Source organism: Podarcis liolepis (assembly GCF_965112155.1).
Source record: "Podarcis liolepis genome assembly, chromosome: 10".
In the NCBI taxonomy this organism is placed as follows: Eukaryota; Metazoa; Chordata; class Lepidosauria; order Squamata; family Lacertidae; genus Podarcis; species Podarcis liolepis.
The window spans coordinates 33315991-33330769 of NC_139562.1; the positions used below are offsets into that span (position 1 = coordinate 33315991).

General features: G+C 45.9%; 2 protein-coding genes across 4 annotated transcripts in view; one reads left to right on the top strand and one right to left on the bottom strand.

Annotated features, from left to right (window-relative positions):
• The window catches only part of GSG1 (germ cell associated 1), a 112452-nt gene that overhangs the window by 40364 nt on the left and 57309 nt on the right, over nt 1-14779 (top strand). The window lies entirely within an intron of this gene.
• Nucleotides 1-14779, bottom strand: part of EMP1 (epithelial membrane protein 1) — a 30469-nt gene that overhangs the window by 9395 nt on the left and 6295 nt on the right. The window contains exon 2 of one of the 2 annotated variants that reach the window (XM_083462818.1): nt 1846-1964. In XM_083462818.1, coding sequence (XP_083318944.1) covers nt 1846-1923 — 78 coding nt within the window. In that variant the 5' untranslated portion in view covers nt 1924-1964. Of the gene's footprint in view, nt 1-1845; nt 1968-14779 lie in introns of both variants that reach the window. The other variant, XM_083462817.1, reaches the window with a different exon arrangement.

Consider the following 14779-nt stretch of genomic DNA (forward strand, 5'->3'; position numbering starts at 1 on the left):
ACCCATGTTCTAGATCCTTGAGCAATTGGGCTTACGAATCTTATGGAAGTCTATACATGCAAAGCTTCTCTCTCTTGCTTCCTCTGTAAAGGTCAATGCCAGGGGGAAGGGGGACTTGTGTGTTCTCCGTAGCCATAAGCTTAATGCCTGAAGAGACCGTTGCCCTGCCAAGAGGTATGCATGTTCCCCATATCTACTTGTGTCCACTAGGGAGCAGTACCATAATGAAACAATCATTCTAAGCAGAGAACAAATATTGGTTACAGCTTGTGGTTTGCTTGGGAGTGAAACTAACCAACCCCGAGCTCAGGTTCACAAGTAATGCAAACCATAGCTTAACTCTTAGTAGTGTGGCAGCTCCAGGAGCAAGGGAAGAGCTAAGCTTTGCTTCATTTACTGTGCAACAGCCCACTTCCACGGTAAGCCAGTTTGATCTAGCATTGCATGTGAGGAAAGCCACTGAGTAAATGCTATAGGGGAATGTCCAAAATCTGCTCAGCGTCGAACCAAATCAACATTCAGGGCCTGAGAACTGAAGTGTTTTTGGACACCCACAAAATGCATCTGGGTTTGTCTGCACCCACATTCATATGATAGAACTCACAAATGTTGACACACATTGCAGCATATATAGCTATCTATCTAAGGTGGATTAAATTTTAATAGACAATTTTGCTTATTTTTGTTATTTCTACTTGTTTTATGCTTTATTAATTTGTTTTATTAATTTTTAATTATTATTATTTAAAACATAAACTGTTTCCTTTTCTGCTGCCTCTCTTGATGTGCAGTTGAAAAATCAGAGAGACCCTGTAATCTTGTTAAGAGTGGGTTATAGCATTCTGGTTTGGGCAGGTGGGGATCAGTCTAGATTTCTATTACAAATCAATCACAGCGTTGAATAATACCCTCTAACTTCCTCTTGTACGTGGCTTTGTCCAAACACTTCATGAGAATATTTTCTAATTCCAGAAACAGACGAGTATGGAAATACTGTATAATTATATAGCAGACTGTCTGGCAGGTGGCATGGTAAAACACCTCAAAGCGATTATGTGCTAATTCCACTCACTCAACTGGTTTTTGAGTGGGGTGTGCCCGGGTGTTTCTCACTTCAGGACAGGAGTGTGAAAACACCACCATTTCATGCCTTTAGGCAGCCTTGAAGGGCTGGTTTGTTTCAGTTGACAAATAGATAATGTCCCTCCATTTCTCAGGGTGCGACTTGTTGCAATAGGTTTCAAGGGCCAGTTATGCAAATAGAGGCACCTTAAGCCATATAAAATGCAAGGAAATTTTCTGACATTTTTTTCTGGAGGTGATTTGCCTTCTGTAGCTATATCAGCACAAAAGCCTATTGTTAGCCTCACCGAATTAGCCCTTATCATAGGTGGTTGACTTGGATGGGACCAAGGAGATAGAAGCACAGAATCTTTGAGTTGGAAGGGACTCTAAGAATCATCTAGTTCTAGTCCAACCCCCTGCAATGCAGGAATATGGAGCTGCTCCTAACGGGGATCAAACCTGCAACCTTTTAGTCCGGTTCCATGTATGATCTGCAATACAGTGAAAGAAGGGCCTTGCCTACCCCACCTGCTGTGGGTCTGTTGTCAAACAGCATCTGCTGTTAGGAAGATTCTCCTAACGTTTAGCTGAAATCTGCTTCTGCCCCATAGATTCCAGGCCTATCCTCTGGGGTGAGCCTCCAAAGAATGGCCAGCACTTTCAGCATGAGAGCCTTTGATGCTTTTGTTCCCTCATTCTGTGTCAGACTGGAGGAGATCAAATGGCCCTGTCCATGTTGCCCAAGGAACGGCCATTGGGGAAGTCTTGCTTGCTACTTACATTGGCAATGGTGGAGACAAAGAGCATGATGACCGTGGCAATGTGGACCACAAAAATACCAGCCAGTAGTACCAACATCTTGGCTCCTCACGGCAAGGGTCTCTCCAACGCAGAGAAGTCTACTGGGGAGAAAACAGAAAGACGGCAGCATATGAAACCCGGTGCTGAATCAAAAGAACATTGTTTTTTTAAAAAAATCACTGTGTATCTTCAAGAAATGAAAGGTAGTGACAAAATCAACACTTTGGTTCTGCAAATGCGAGCAAATCCTCTGTTTAATTACCCTGAAATGCTATTGAGGCACTGTAAGTACTGCAGCTCGTTTTTCAGGAAATTAAAAGCCGGTTTGTGGAGAAACGAGGGATGTGTAGAAAATTAGATTGAATGCGTTTACAGCTTCAAAGAAAGTTTATAGGTATGAGAATTTTTAAAAGAAAAGATACACTTTTGAAATTACATGTTACCCACCCTCCTTCTAAGGATCTCAGGGTAGCTATGTGGTGTTCTCCCCCCATTTTATTCTCACCACAAGATCCTGCTCCACCATGATCTCCTGGTACTTCATATCTCAGCTTTGTGCTCCAAGCAAAAGGGTAAATGTCAGAGTCAAGAAGGGAAATTTGCTTGTCACATCCCTCAAAACATCCTTAAGCACATCACGTGTCTAGATGTTACATGGAGATGCCAATATTGGATCTCCCAACATTATTTTCTTATTCTAAATGCATACAAGAGAAGGAGCAGTTTGGATCAGGGGTTATCCTGGCCCTAACACAATCTCATCATCACCCAACTTCGCTACTTGCTATCAGCCATGGAGAGGACAATATACAGGCACCCATATTGTGCCTGCATGTTTTCCCTTCTACAACCAATTAATTCAAGGGAGTGGCCTATCCTTGTATTACATCAGGACATCCAGTTATGGGCTTCCCATGTTTCATGCAGTTTGCTCTACAATTTGGCTATGTGTTGCTTATTTGTTAATTTGTCTGTTTCAGATTTGTGTCTTGCCTTTCCCACCAAATGGTGTTCCAAACAGCTCACAGAAACACTTCAAAATACATGATAACAAATGAAAAACATTCATAAAAGGTAGGTAAAGCACATCAGTTAAAGCAAAACTGATAAAAAAACCACGTTCAATTGCAACATATTTACAATGGCCATAAAAACCTATGAGTTCAAAGGCCCGTATGAATAAAAACATTTTTGCCTGCTGACAGAAGGTCATCAGAAAAGGAATGATATGGGCCTCCCTTGGCATGACGTTACAGAACCTGGGAGCAGTAACCAAGAAGGCCCTCTCTTGAACTGCTCCTGAACATGGGAGTAAACACATGCTCCCTATCACATGCTCTGGTCAATAGTCTGGCCATATCTCTGCAAAAGTCTCCTCGCCACCGCTGAATCTGGACATCCAGGACCAAATCCAGCCAAGCACCCAAATGGCAAACCTGAGACTTCAGGGGGAGGTTGAGCTGGGCTGCTGAATGCCTCCAAATACCAGTTCCAAGAGGTGATGTGGGATTCAGTAGATTGTGGTATAACAAGGGCCTGGATATGTCTGATAGTGGGCCTGCTAAACAGTTACTTGAAAAACCCAAGACCATACAATCTTCTGGTATCTCAGTCCTCTGTCTGTAAAATGGAAATAATAAGAGTTTGCTATTCTGTAGCTATGCTGTGAGTAAAAGGATATCTGTCAGTCAGAGACTGCAGTGATATGCAGCAAGGGCATGGGATTTCTCCTGTGCAAAGCATCATTGAATACAGCAGGAACTTTGCAAGAGCACAGTCATGCTGTGCCACTTTCTTGGAGGATTTCAGTAAAATGGACTCTGATAATGGCAGCAGCAGTGAGTCATAGGAAACATGCAGACATTGCCATGATATGACATTGAGAGATGCAGGGCGGGGGGGGGGGGGACGGACTTGTTGGATTAGGGTTTTCCTTCCTAATGAAGCAGCTGATTCATTGACAAGTTACGTGCATTCACCTAGTAACAACTTCCATTTTTGACTGCTAGCTTTTCTTGAATTGTGTAACCAAGTGCCTGTTTGTACAGTAACTGCGTTTTTGGACACCAAGTCCAATTCTCCCTCTTGCACTGTGAAGTGGTACAGTCCAGGAGAAGCATAGCCACTTGATTCTGGTGCTTGCATAAGCTGGCCCTATGTTGCCAGGGTTGTGGCTGGCATCCCCATCAGCTGTGTGCTAGACGGTTTTCAGGCCACACGCAATGGCATTTAGGAAGGCTTGTTGTTGGGAGGGATCAATGAGATTACTGTAGTAGTTCCTGCAGAAGAACAAGTCATGCTTTGAAACATGGGACCCACCCAACCCTTTCTAATACAGTGACCTTGCCTCAGTACATTTCTGAAGAAAGCCACCATTTATTTGCAATTAAGTTGATTCATTTTCCCATTCTTTCCTGTCTGTGCAACAAGCTCTGATTAACCGAGGGATTTCTCAGTGGGGCCGACTATTTTTGTTTTGGGGGGGAACCTTTAATGTCTTCTTAGTCACTCATCGTTGCTGAGAAATAGAAGCAGCTGCTGAGCTTTTCTTGAGAAATCATTGATAGCCCTTCTCAGAATTCCTTTTTACTAAAGGGCGCCTGCTTTGGTTCTCCTTGTGCCTCTTATACCTGAGCTAATTCTTTAGCCCTAAATATTCCCTCCACCTCACCCCAAAGAAGTAGGTCATACTGGTTTCTGAATAGCTTTTCACCTGCATCACTCAAAGTGGCAACACTGATGTAGGACATCACATCAACAGGCAGAGGGTTGCCATGTTAATTCCTATTATGTCCAGGGCCCTTGGGTACCCTTTGTGCGATCACTGCCACTGAAGCTCAGGCCACCCCCTATCAGGAGCAATTTCTGCATGCAATGCATTAGTGTCCTAAGAACATAGGAATAGCCCAGCTGAATAGCCGACCATTCTGTTAACACAGTGGCCAACCGGATTCCCAACAGAAGCCCCAGACAGTATCTTCTATTTCATTAGAACCTGCTTGCCCACTCTAGATGTGAAGATTTCTCAGCACCTCAGGGCATATTGTCCAAGTGCCACCATTAGGACAATGGTGATGCTCCCACACCAAGTCCTTTCACAACCTGTTAGTGACTCTGCTAACAAAACTGAAGTAGATGGACCCATAGCCTTGCTTGCTATAAAGGCAGCTTCCTTCTGCAAATCACTCGGTGATCTGACAGTAGATGCTGATCTGCCCACCTCCTGGTCTAACTCATTGGTGAGATCCAAGCAAGGTTGTCTGCCAGCAGTGCAATCTGATGCATTCCTACTCTGAAGGAAGCCGTCCCATGATTCCACTGGGACTTATTCCTTGGTAAGTGTGTCTAAGACTGCAGCCAACGTCAGTGCAGAGTTCTCAGGGTTTATTGGATTCATCCAGGGGCATGGTCCAGCAGCCAGTTATCAGGAAGAAATGCAGTGGGAGATTAGAAAGGGGGGAGTGGAGACAATATAATAGCACAGCTTCCCTGTAATGATGCATTCCACGGACGTCTTAACCACAGGCCTCTGCAGAGTCACATGTGTTACTCATTTATTCTACCTTCCCCTCTCCCTCCTCTCCATCTAATTGCAGTCTTGTGTGCGAGAGAGACAGCAGCTTTTTAAAATTATTGGGTCTTTCTTGGAACAAAATGGTACTGTTTCCCTCCATTTTTACCAGGCCTGTCAAACTTTACTAGCTCCTTACCACTTATCCCGCACCAGGATCAACAAATAGCCAGCACAAATGCTCAGAATTAACCAAATGAGTTGCACACAGGTCCGGGCAGGGAGGCGTTTCTTCTCCTTTCGGTTCTGTCTCAAAGCATTTCTTCCGTGATCACAAGGAAGGTCCCGCTGAATCTGACCAAAGGCACAGCTAATCCAGCATTCTGCGCCTCACAGTGGACAGCCAGATTCCAACGAGAAGCCTTGGGAAGCCTTCGAGCAAGACAGGAGCACGGCAGCGCTCTCCTTCTTGTGATTCCCAGCAATTTGTGTTAAAAGATACTGGTTCTGACCCAGGAGCACACAGCCACCAGGATTAGCAGCCACTGGTAGCCTGATCTTCCATGCATTTCTCAAACTCCCTCTTAAAGCTGTCCAAGATGAAACATTTCCTGGTGTGCACAAGCCTCACCCTTTCCTGCTGCCTCTTACCCCTCTAGGGCCTCATCCTTGCTTCCACTTTGACTTTAGCTTTCCACTTCACTTTTGTTCTCTCTGCAAGGAAGCCTTCCAGACAAAAACCTCTGCATTCCATGCAAGGCTTTGCAATAAGAGGTGGACTTGTGGTGACGGTGAGAGAATCTTTCTCCCCATAAAATCTAACTACAGGGGCATCCTTGTATTGTCAATCAGTCAGCCATAACTAAGAGAGTCCCTCTGACCGCACACAGAGTCCTTGGGTGCTTCCAGAGAGGTGTTTTTCTATGGGATCAATGTGCCACACGCATGTGTGCTTTTGGAAGCATCCATGCAACATTGCTGTCATCTGCATTTCCTCCCCATTTAACCCAGATTTACCTTTTGAACGAGAAATTGGAATGGTTTTTAAAAAGCCACTTATTGCCAATGACTCTTTTGCAATATCTGAATGACCCGTTTACAGTATTAAGCCCCCATAAGACTCCATGAGCACCCCTCGTCTCAGGCAATTTCATGGTTTGCTGCTGTTTGCTGGATATCCAGCATCACTTCTTATCTAGAAAGTATAGAGATATTCCACATGCCAAAGTGGTTTCTTCTTGGCAAGAAATTTCCTGATTTGCTTAATGGATAGATCTGCTGTTCTTCGACACCTACATTTAAATTATTCACACACCCACACCCAATTTGTGTTTGTTTGCTTATAGTTGGTTGTTTCCTAATAAACAGCTTACCACACCAAAGTGCTTCTTTTCTGTTTTTGCCTGGAAATTCAAGGGTTCTGATGTCTTGCCTGATTGCTGCTTTACCATGCTCAGGTAATCCTGACAGAGGATGAATGATAGAAAGTTTAATGAGTTTTTTTCTGAGTTGAAGGCATCCTCTGTCTGCTGCCTTCTAACAACTCTCAGCACCTTTAACAAACTACAGTTCCCAGGATTCTTTGGGAGAAGCCATCATTTTTTAAAGTGGCATGACACACATGTGAGCAGGACAGGGCTAACTGAAAGACAGATTTGGGGCGTTTCGTTTGTGTTGGGATGTGAAGGCGGGGAGAAGCCCTGGAAATGTCAGGACCAGATTTCAATCTAGTAAATGCTTGCTAAAGATCAACTGCACCTGCAGTGAGGTGGGAGGAAATATGCACACAACGCACCGCACATGCCTGTGATATTTTATTGTGGCCTCACCCTGCTGCAAGAAGCAAACACTTTGCATGCCTCTGAGCAAACAAAAAGTCACCCTGGCTCCTGCTGTTCTGTCAAGCGAGAAGATCAGCATCTGTAGCTCCGGCCTGGAATGCAGAAAAGGTGAGGCCCCCCTGTCAGAATATCACTTGGGACAATGAACTCATTCATGTTATGCAGGATGTCAGGCTAGAAGATTGCAGTCAAGGGTCAGAGGAGAACGCTTGCATTTAGATCCTCTATCAGATGAAGGACTGTCGGAGAGGAATGCAGATTCGTATTACGGTGGTTGACCAAACTCATGTCCTTAAACCTCAATCATGGGAAAGGTACAAAGCTACCTTATACCAAGGCGGACTTTTTGTCCATCTGACCCAGTACTCCCCACTCTGACAGGCAGCAGCTCTCTGAGGTCTCATTCAGGACTCTTTCCTATCTTCTACCTCTATTGTCAGAGGCAGAATGACTTTGAATACCAGTTGCTAGAAAGGGCTGGAGGAGAGTGCTCTTGGACTCAGGTCCTGTTTGCAGGATCTTCCTATAAGCATCTGGTTGGCCACTGTGAGAACAGGATGCTGGGCTAGATGGTCCACTGGCCTGATCCAGCAGGGATGTTTTTATGTACTTAAAATCTCCTCATTCAGAAATGTGGAGCCTGTGACTCTCCAGGTGTGCATGGGCTACAACTCCCACCATCAAGCAACTTCAATAATAGCAGTAGAGAAATATAGGAAATGTAAGTACAATTTGGGTTAGGAAGACAGTCTAGGAAGTTTGGAGGTTCCTCTCTCTATCTACCATCTCTCCATACAAATCCGATCACCCTTAATGCAAGCTGAGTTGCATTCCCACAACTTCCAACCCCTGCAACTCCCCAGATGTAGGTGGACTGCAACTCCCATCTTTCCTGACCATTGACCATGCTGGCTGGGGCTGATGGAGACTGTACTCCAACAAGATCTGTAGGGCTATGGGTTCCCCATCTCTGCCTTTTAACTAGAGATGCAAGGGACTGAGCCTGGGATTTTCTGCATGTGCTCCTTCCCCTCATACAGGATGCAGTTGCTACTGCCACAACTGCTACATCAATAGTGCTGTGGTGAAGGGAGACGACATGGGAGGGTGGAGGGACTTTCTTCAATTGTTTACTGGTTGGATCATCAACTACCCAGGGACAGGCGCAAGGGAGGGTGAGAGTGCAGTTGACGCGAGGGTTCAAAGCGGTAAAAAGGCTTTTGACAGTGTGTGATCCAGTGAACCTTGAGTGGGATAGGGAAAGGCCAGGGGAAGTCTCACAGAGCTATGAATGTTCTTGGACATTCCAAGGAGCCTTCATGGTGGAAGTTGCTTGGGTTGTGCTGAATTCCTCTTAGACCAGGATTCTCAGATTTATTATACTGGATCATCCCAACTGAAGTGAATGACAATCAGCTCACCAGGTGGTTCAGATCCCTTTTCCCAGCTTGTGATGATACAAAGGGTGGGAGAGGACAAAGCCATGGTGGTGCAAAGCAAGTTTTCAAATCCCTTCATCAGAGTCCCTAGTAGGGAAGCAAAGATGTTGCCCAAACAGAAGGTTTCCCCTGTTAGCCTGCTGCCTCTACAACCAATGCAAGTGGTGGAGTATGGAAGAATTTGTTGCATTGTGAGGGCGTGCAGCATGCTCAGGGATCTGTGGGCAGAGGGTGGATGTGGAGGCACAGTTCTTCCAAACCTGGCAGGGCTCCTGTGCTGCAAAGTGGTTTCTCAGTCGCCACTTCCCACATCTCACCTGTATAGTAACCAGCTATGCAGTCTCCTTCCTCCATCTCAGGCAACAGGACACCCACCCCTCCCATAATACACACAGAAAGAGAGAAAGAAGCAGGAGAGAGGAGAGGGAAAGGGGTGGGCAGAAGAAAAATGGAAGAAAAGGAGTGACAGAAAGAGATAGAAGAGAAAAAGATTGGCTGGAAGAGATGACCTTTCATCCTCATTTGCTTGCACAGTGGTTACACTTAGTCTTTATTCAAACATTTGTTCTGATTTGTTTGTGTGGCCATTATGACAAGGATCGTTCATCCTGATTTGCTTGCAGAGTGCTTATATATGCCTCTCCGTTACTCATTTCCTCCTTCCCACATTTTTCAGTGTGTTTTTCCATCATCACTTTCCTGTCTGTTGTGACGGAGAGCTTGAATCCACTTTAACGATGCAAACCTACATTTCTAGAGTGTGATCAAATCCCTTCCATGAAACAGGGACAGTTGGGGGGCTTCCAGAGACTAGGAGGGGGAGACCATCCATTGAGTGGATGCTTGTGGAGGGGCACAGAGAAAAGGGGGAGGGAGAGAGGAGGTCTGGTTGGGGGGGTTGACTTAGCTCAAGGCCTCTAGGTTTCTATAATGCACAACCTAGAAGGAGAATAGGGGCAAGAGAGGTCCACATCCCAGAAGAAGGGTTTGGGAGTAGCTTTCCTCCTCTGGCAATGGGCTTCATCCCACCCCACCCAAAATTTGGAAGATGCACTAGTTTGAAAGTTAGCTCCGATTCACAGGGTGAGTAATAGAGGTAATAGTGGCTTAAATCAAGCGCTAGGACATTTCGAAATTAAAGTGATGAATCAAAAGCGAGAGGACAATACATGGTGAGATTTGTGACATGCCAAGTACTGAGTGCCTCCCTCAATAAAGCATCTCATTCATCTCGCAATCAGAACAATTGCATCGAGGGTTCTTGGGTCATTTAAGCTCACACCCCCAACCAGCTGCTAACAGGAGGAAGGAAAGAGGCGAGTGTCACTTCTGTCATTTTCTCCTCATGTCTTGGGGAAAGGGCATTGTGAGCAGGGGCTTCAGTAACTCAGCGCACGAGCAGAGGGATTCTGACCTGCTTTTGCTGCTTTGTTCCAGGCGGAAGCACCTTACCATTGCTGGTGTGAGAAATAAAGAGGGAGGGTTGTAGCCCAGAATCAGAATACCTGCTTTGCATGCATAGAATCATAGAACTGTAGAGTTGGAAGGGACCCTAAGGATGATCTATTCCAACCCCCTGCGATGCAGGAATATGCAGGTGTCCCATACAAGGATCGAACCAGCAACCTTGGCATTATTAGCACCATGATCTAACCAACGGAGCTAGTGCAGAAGGTCCCAAGTTCAAGCCCTGGCATCTCCAGTTCAAAGATGCTGGGAAAGATGTCTATTTGCCTCAGGTACCCAAGAGCCACTTCTGCTCACAGAAGACCAGTCTTCTCCAACCTGGTGTGCTCTAAATACTTTGGACTACAACTCCCATGACTCTCAGTCAGCATGGGAATGGTGGGCAAATGAGCTAGCTGGACCAATGAGTCTGTATCCTGCTAGAATGCAGCTTCGTGTGGCAGGAAGGCATAGTCCAAGGCTTCCCAAATGTGGGTCTCCAGCTGTTTTGGGGCCCTCAACTCCCATCATCCTTTGCTACCAGGACCAGTGGTCAGGGATGATGGGAGTTGTAGTCCAAAAAACAGCTAGAGACCCAAGTCTGGGAAACCCTGGATAGTCACAGCCATCAAGCAGGAAGGAAATTAGTGTTATTGTTACCCTCAGTCAGAATGAGGATCTCATCATCCACTGACTCATTTGTTGGGGCGCAGTGATCGTCATTTGCAAAGGGATGTGGAAATGTGAAGAATTGAACCTAAGGTTGGAAAACTGAGAAACGGAGGGAAGCCAACATTGCTCATCTCTATTCTGAATGCCTTTGAGTTTGAGGGTTCCCTGGGCTGGGATCTCAGCAGCCCATGTAACCCACTGCTAATCTGAAAATGGTGCTGGCAGAAAGTGGGAAAGGAACTACGCTGCATGATCACAGAGCTCCTCGCAGCTCTGTTTGACTAGGCTGTTGCTGAGATCTTTGTAAAGCTGCTGCTTGGAGCCATGAGGCTGCGCCCCATTTTAAAATGCTTAAAAAAATAAATAAATGCATGTTTGTGATGCTGCTGCTGCTGCTGCTGCTGCTGCTGCTGCTACTGGCTACATAAATCAAATAGTTCCAGTCCCATTACACTTGACCCTTCAAGCTGACCTGGCCAGTTGAGTCTTTCAACAAGAACATCCCCTGGGAGGGAGTCTGTTTGTACACCCTTAAGGGCTTTTTGATTTCTGAATAGGCCCTCTGTGTACACAACATGCAATAGCTTTCGGGGTGGGGTGGGTGCTAGCTGCCCCGGAGTATGCAAACACACAGGGCAAACGGGTGGAGGGACTTAGCCAAACCGAACATGTGTCAGCTGGTTCTGGGGAGAGGTTTCCTCGAAGGGAAACCCCATAAAGCAAGGCAACAACCTCCCAAGGGGGGGAGTGGAAATCCCCATTGAGCAAGCCCTGCCTAACAAGACTGGGCCATGCCGTCTCTGAACAGCAGACTGGAGGAAGAGCTTTGCTCTCGCATGTGGCAGGGGGAGGAGTGGAAAACATGAGCTACGTCTCTCGCTTTCCCAGCTCGGGGGCTGTGATTCATTTGGAGAGTGGCTGAATCTCCGCTGCGGAGGCAAGGGCTGGGAAGTCGCTTTTGCTGGGGGTGGCAGCCCTAGACTAGAGTACTAAGCCGTGTGAGAGGCTCTCGGCAGAAACTCCAAAGCTTTCTTGGCAGCAGGGAGGGGCAGAGGCAGCTGCCTGAGGCCTGGAAGGCAGCCAAGAGCAACCGCTGGCGGAAGATACTGTATCTCTCTCTCTCTCTCTCTCTCTCTCTCTCTCCCTCCCTCCCTCCCTCCCTCCCTCCTAGCACCCGCCCTGCAAAGAGGGAAGGGCAACAGAAGCACACAGCAGGCAGGGCGGGAGGAGCAGCAATGAATGGATGCCACCCAGAGGTCTTTCCCCAGCCTAAACAACCCACTTTAAAAGCATGACGTGTCTCCCCCAAACCAACACCTTTATGTGCCAGTTGCGTTTATGTGCCATTCACAAGGCATTAACAAAGGCTCTGTGTTGCAGGTTGGGGTTTTTTGTGTGTGTGTGTTTTAAAATAGTCAATTGCATGCTTAGAAAGCTTCAAGAGCTCTTGAAACTTTCACAGTGCATTGACAGAGAAACTGTGAAATGTGTTTGCGTTGTGACAGCGACCGGGTGCTGAAGGGCAATGGGCCCCTACAGACTGGCCTAGGCCAAATGTTCAGGATAGGGCTGCACCTCATAGATGCTGCGCTCGAGCCCACACTTTGCAAGGAAGCATGAGAGGCCTATGCTCCTTTGGTGACATATCCATACATCCCTTCATGAAAAAGGCAGGTTGAAGCACCTCCAACCCTGAGAACAAAACCCTGCATAGGTTTGACTGATCTGGTTGGAGCTCATTGATTTGGGGTTCTGGCAAGAAAAAAGGAAAGGGAAAGGAGGGAAAAAGTTGCAGAACGTCTGTCTCTAGATCAGGTGGGCACTGACTGTGGGTTGCTTCAGCCAACAAATCAAAACATATCTCTTTGCCTGAGCTTTCCCCCACTGTTAAAAACCAGTCCGTGGCATTTCTGGCTTCTATAATTGATAGCAATGCTACTTAATTGACAGCGGCTTTTAAAATTGTAATTGCATTATATATTGATTTTTTCATTGCTCAGCAAACTGCCCAGGAATTTCTTTAAAATGAAAGCTGTTATGCAAATCATAGAACTGTAGAATCATAGATGGGGCAGAGATCGATTCCTTGAATGGTAGCGTTGGAAGGGACCACAAGGGTCATCGAGTCCAACCCCCTGCAATGCAGGAATATTTTGCCCAACGTGGGGCTTGAACTCACGACTCTGACTGAGCTATCCCTGGTGGCATGAATTAGAATCGTAAGAAGGAAAAAACATGGTGGGTTCAAGTCATAATTGAGAAATGCAGTCAATCTCTGGTAGTTTTAGGAAGGCTCATGGGAAACAGATCACTGTATTTTTCGCTCTATAAGACGCACCAGACCATAAGACGCACCTAGTTTTTGGAGGAGGAAAATAAGGAAAAAAAATATTCTGAATCCCAGAAGCCAGAACAGCAAGAGGGATCACTGTGCAGCGAAAGCAGCAATCCCTCTTGCTGTTCTGGCTTCTGGGATAGCTGCGCAGCCTGCATTTGCTCCATAAGACGCATACACATTTCCCCTAACTTTTTAGGAGAGAAAAAGTGAGTCTTATAGAGCAAAAAATACGGTATGTGGTTTTTGGCTACTGGCCTGATTGAAGCATGCAACTACAGGCACACACTCCACCTCTGACTTGACCGGGGCAGAGCAACAAAAACATGTATGTTTTCATAACAGATTTGATTCATTTTTCTCAGGCGGACCAGGAAAAGATTCATTTAAAAAGTCATAACATATGAGCAGATTTCCAAAGACTGCAATAAATTATTCTCCTGATTCATCAAAACTGCCACCTGGCTGCTGCTTAGGGTTGCCAATTTCTAAACCAGACTCCTGCAGTTTTACCTTTCAGATAGCCTTGCAAAGCTACTAGTCCTCAAAAACAGTTACTAGTCTGTCTTTTTTTTTTAATATGTACCACTATTTCTGTCCGACACAGTCAACAACCTGAAATAAAAATAAAGCTGATAATAATAATAATAATAATAATAATAATAATAATAATAATATCCTGCATTGAATTTATTGATGCTTCCTGCAACCAAGCCTGCTTTAAGAGTGCCTTGATATGCAGTAATTAGCAGGTGACAACATTTCTCCTCATGCCATGAAAACCTGATAATTGCTGAACATCCAGCAGCTGTCAAAGGGACAGCTGAAAATGCCAGTTGCAAAGCTGGAAATCCTCTGGCTGCTGTTTGCAAATCTCAACAGTGGCATGAGAAATGCCCTAGCTTGACTTGTCCATAGAGAAATGCCCTAGCTTGACTTGTCCATAGAGAAATGCCCTAGCTTGACTTGTCCATAGAGAAATGCCCTAGCTTGACTTTCCCCTGGGGTGTTTGGTTCAGCAACACAGGCAGAAGATCACAGCTATGTAATGCTGAAAGCCAGGCTCAGGGCATGTGATTTCAAGGCAAAAGGTCTCACGTTCCTGGCATCTCCAGGTAGGGCTGGAAACCCCAGAAAGCTGCCTTATACTGAGTCAGACCACTGGTTCCTCTAGCTCTGAATTGTCTACACAGACTGGCAGCAGCTCTCTGGGGTTTCAGGCAGTCCTTGCTTACAAAACATTTCTTGACCAAGATCCAGGGAAAGCTTCTGCAAGTCCGTGTAAACCAGCATTTCCCAAACTTGGGTCACTGGCTGTTTTTGGACTACAACTCCCATCATCCCTAGCTAGCAAGACCAGTGGTCAGGGATGGTGGGAGTTGTAGTCCAAAAACAGCCGGAGACCCAAGTTTGGGAAACACTGGTGTAGACAATATTGCGCTAGTAGGACCAATAGTCTGATTCTGTATAAGTCCGTTTCCTATTATCCTAATGCTGCAGAAGAATTGCCACCTTCTGGTTCCATTTCCAAGTCAAGTTTTAAAATCCCCATTTTGATTGAAAAGATATATTGTAAAGATGGGACGGGTGGGAATGCAATTGCAAGAGGTGATTTACGAGTACAGTGGCACCTCAGGTTACATACGCTTCAGGTTACATACGCTTCAGG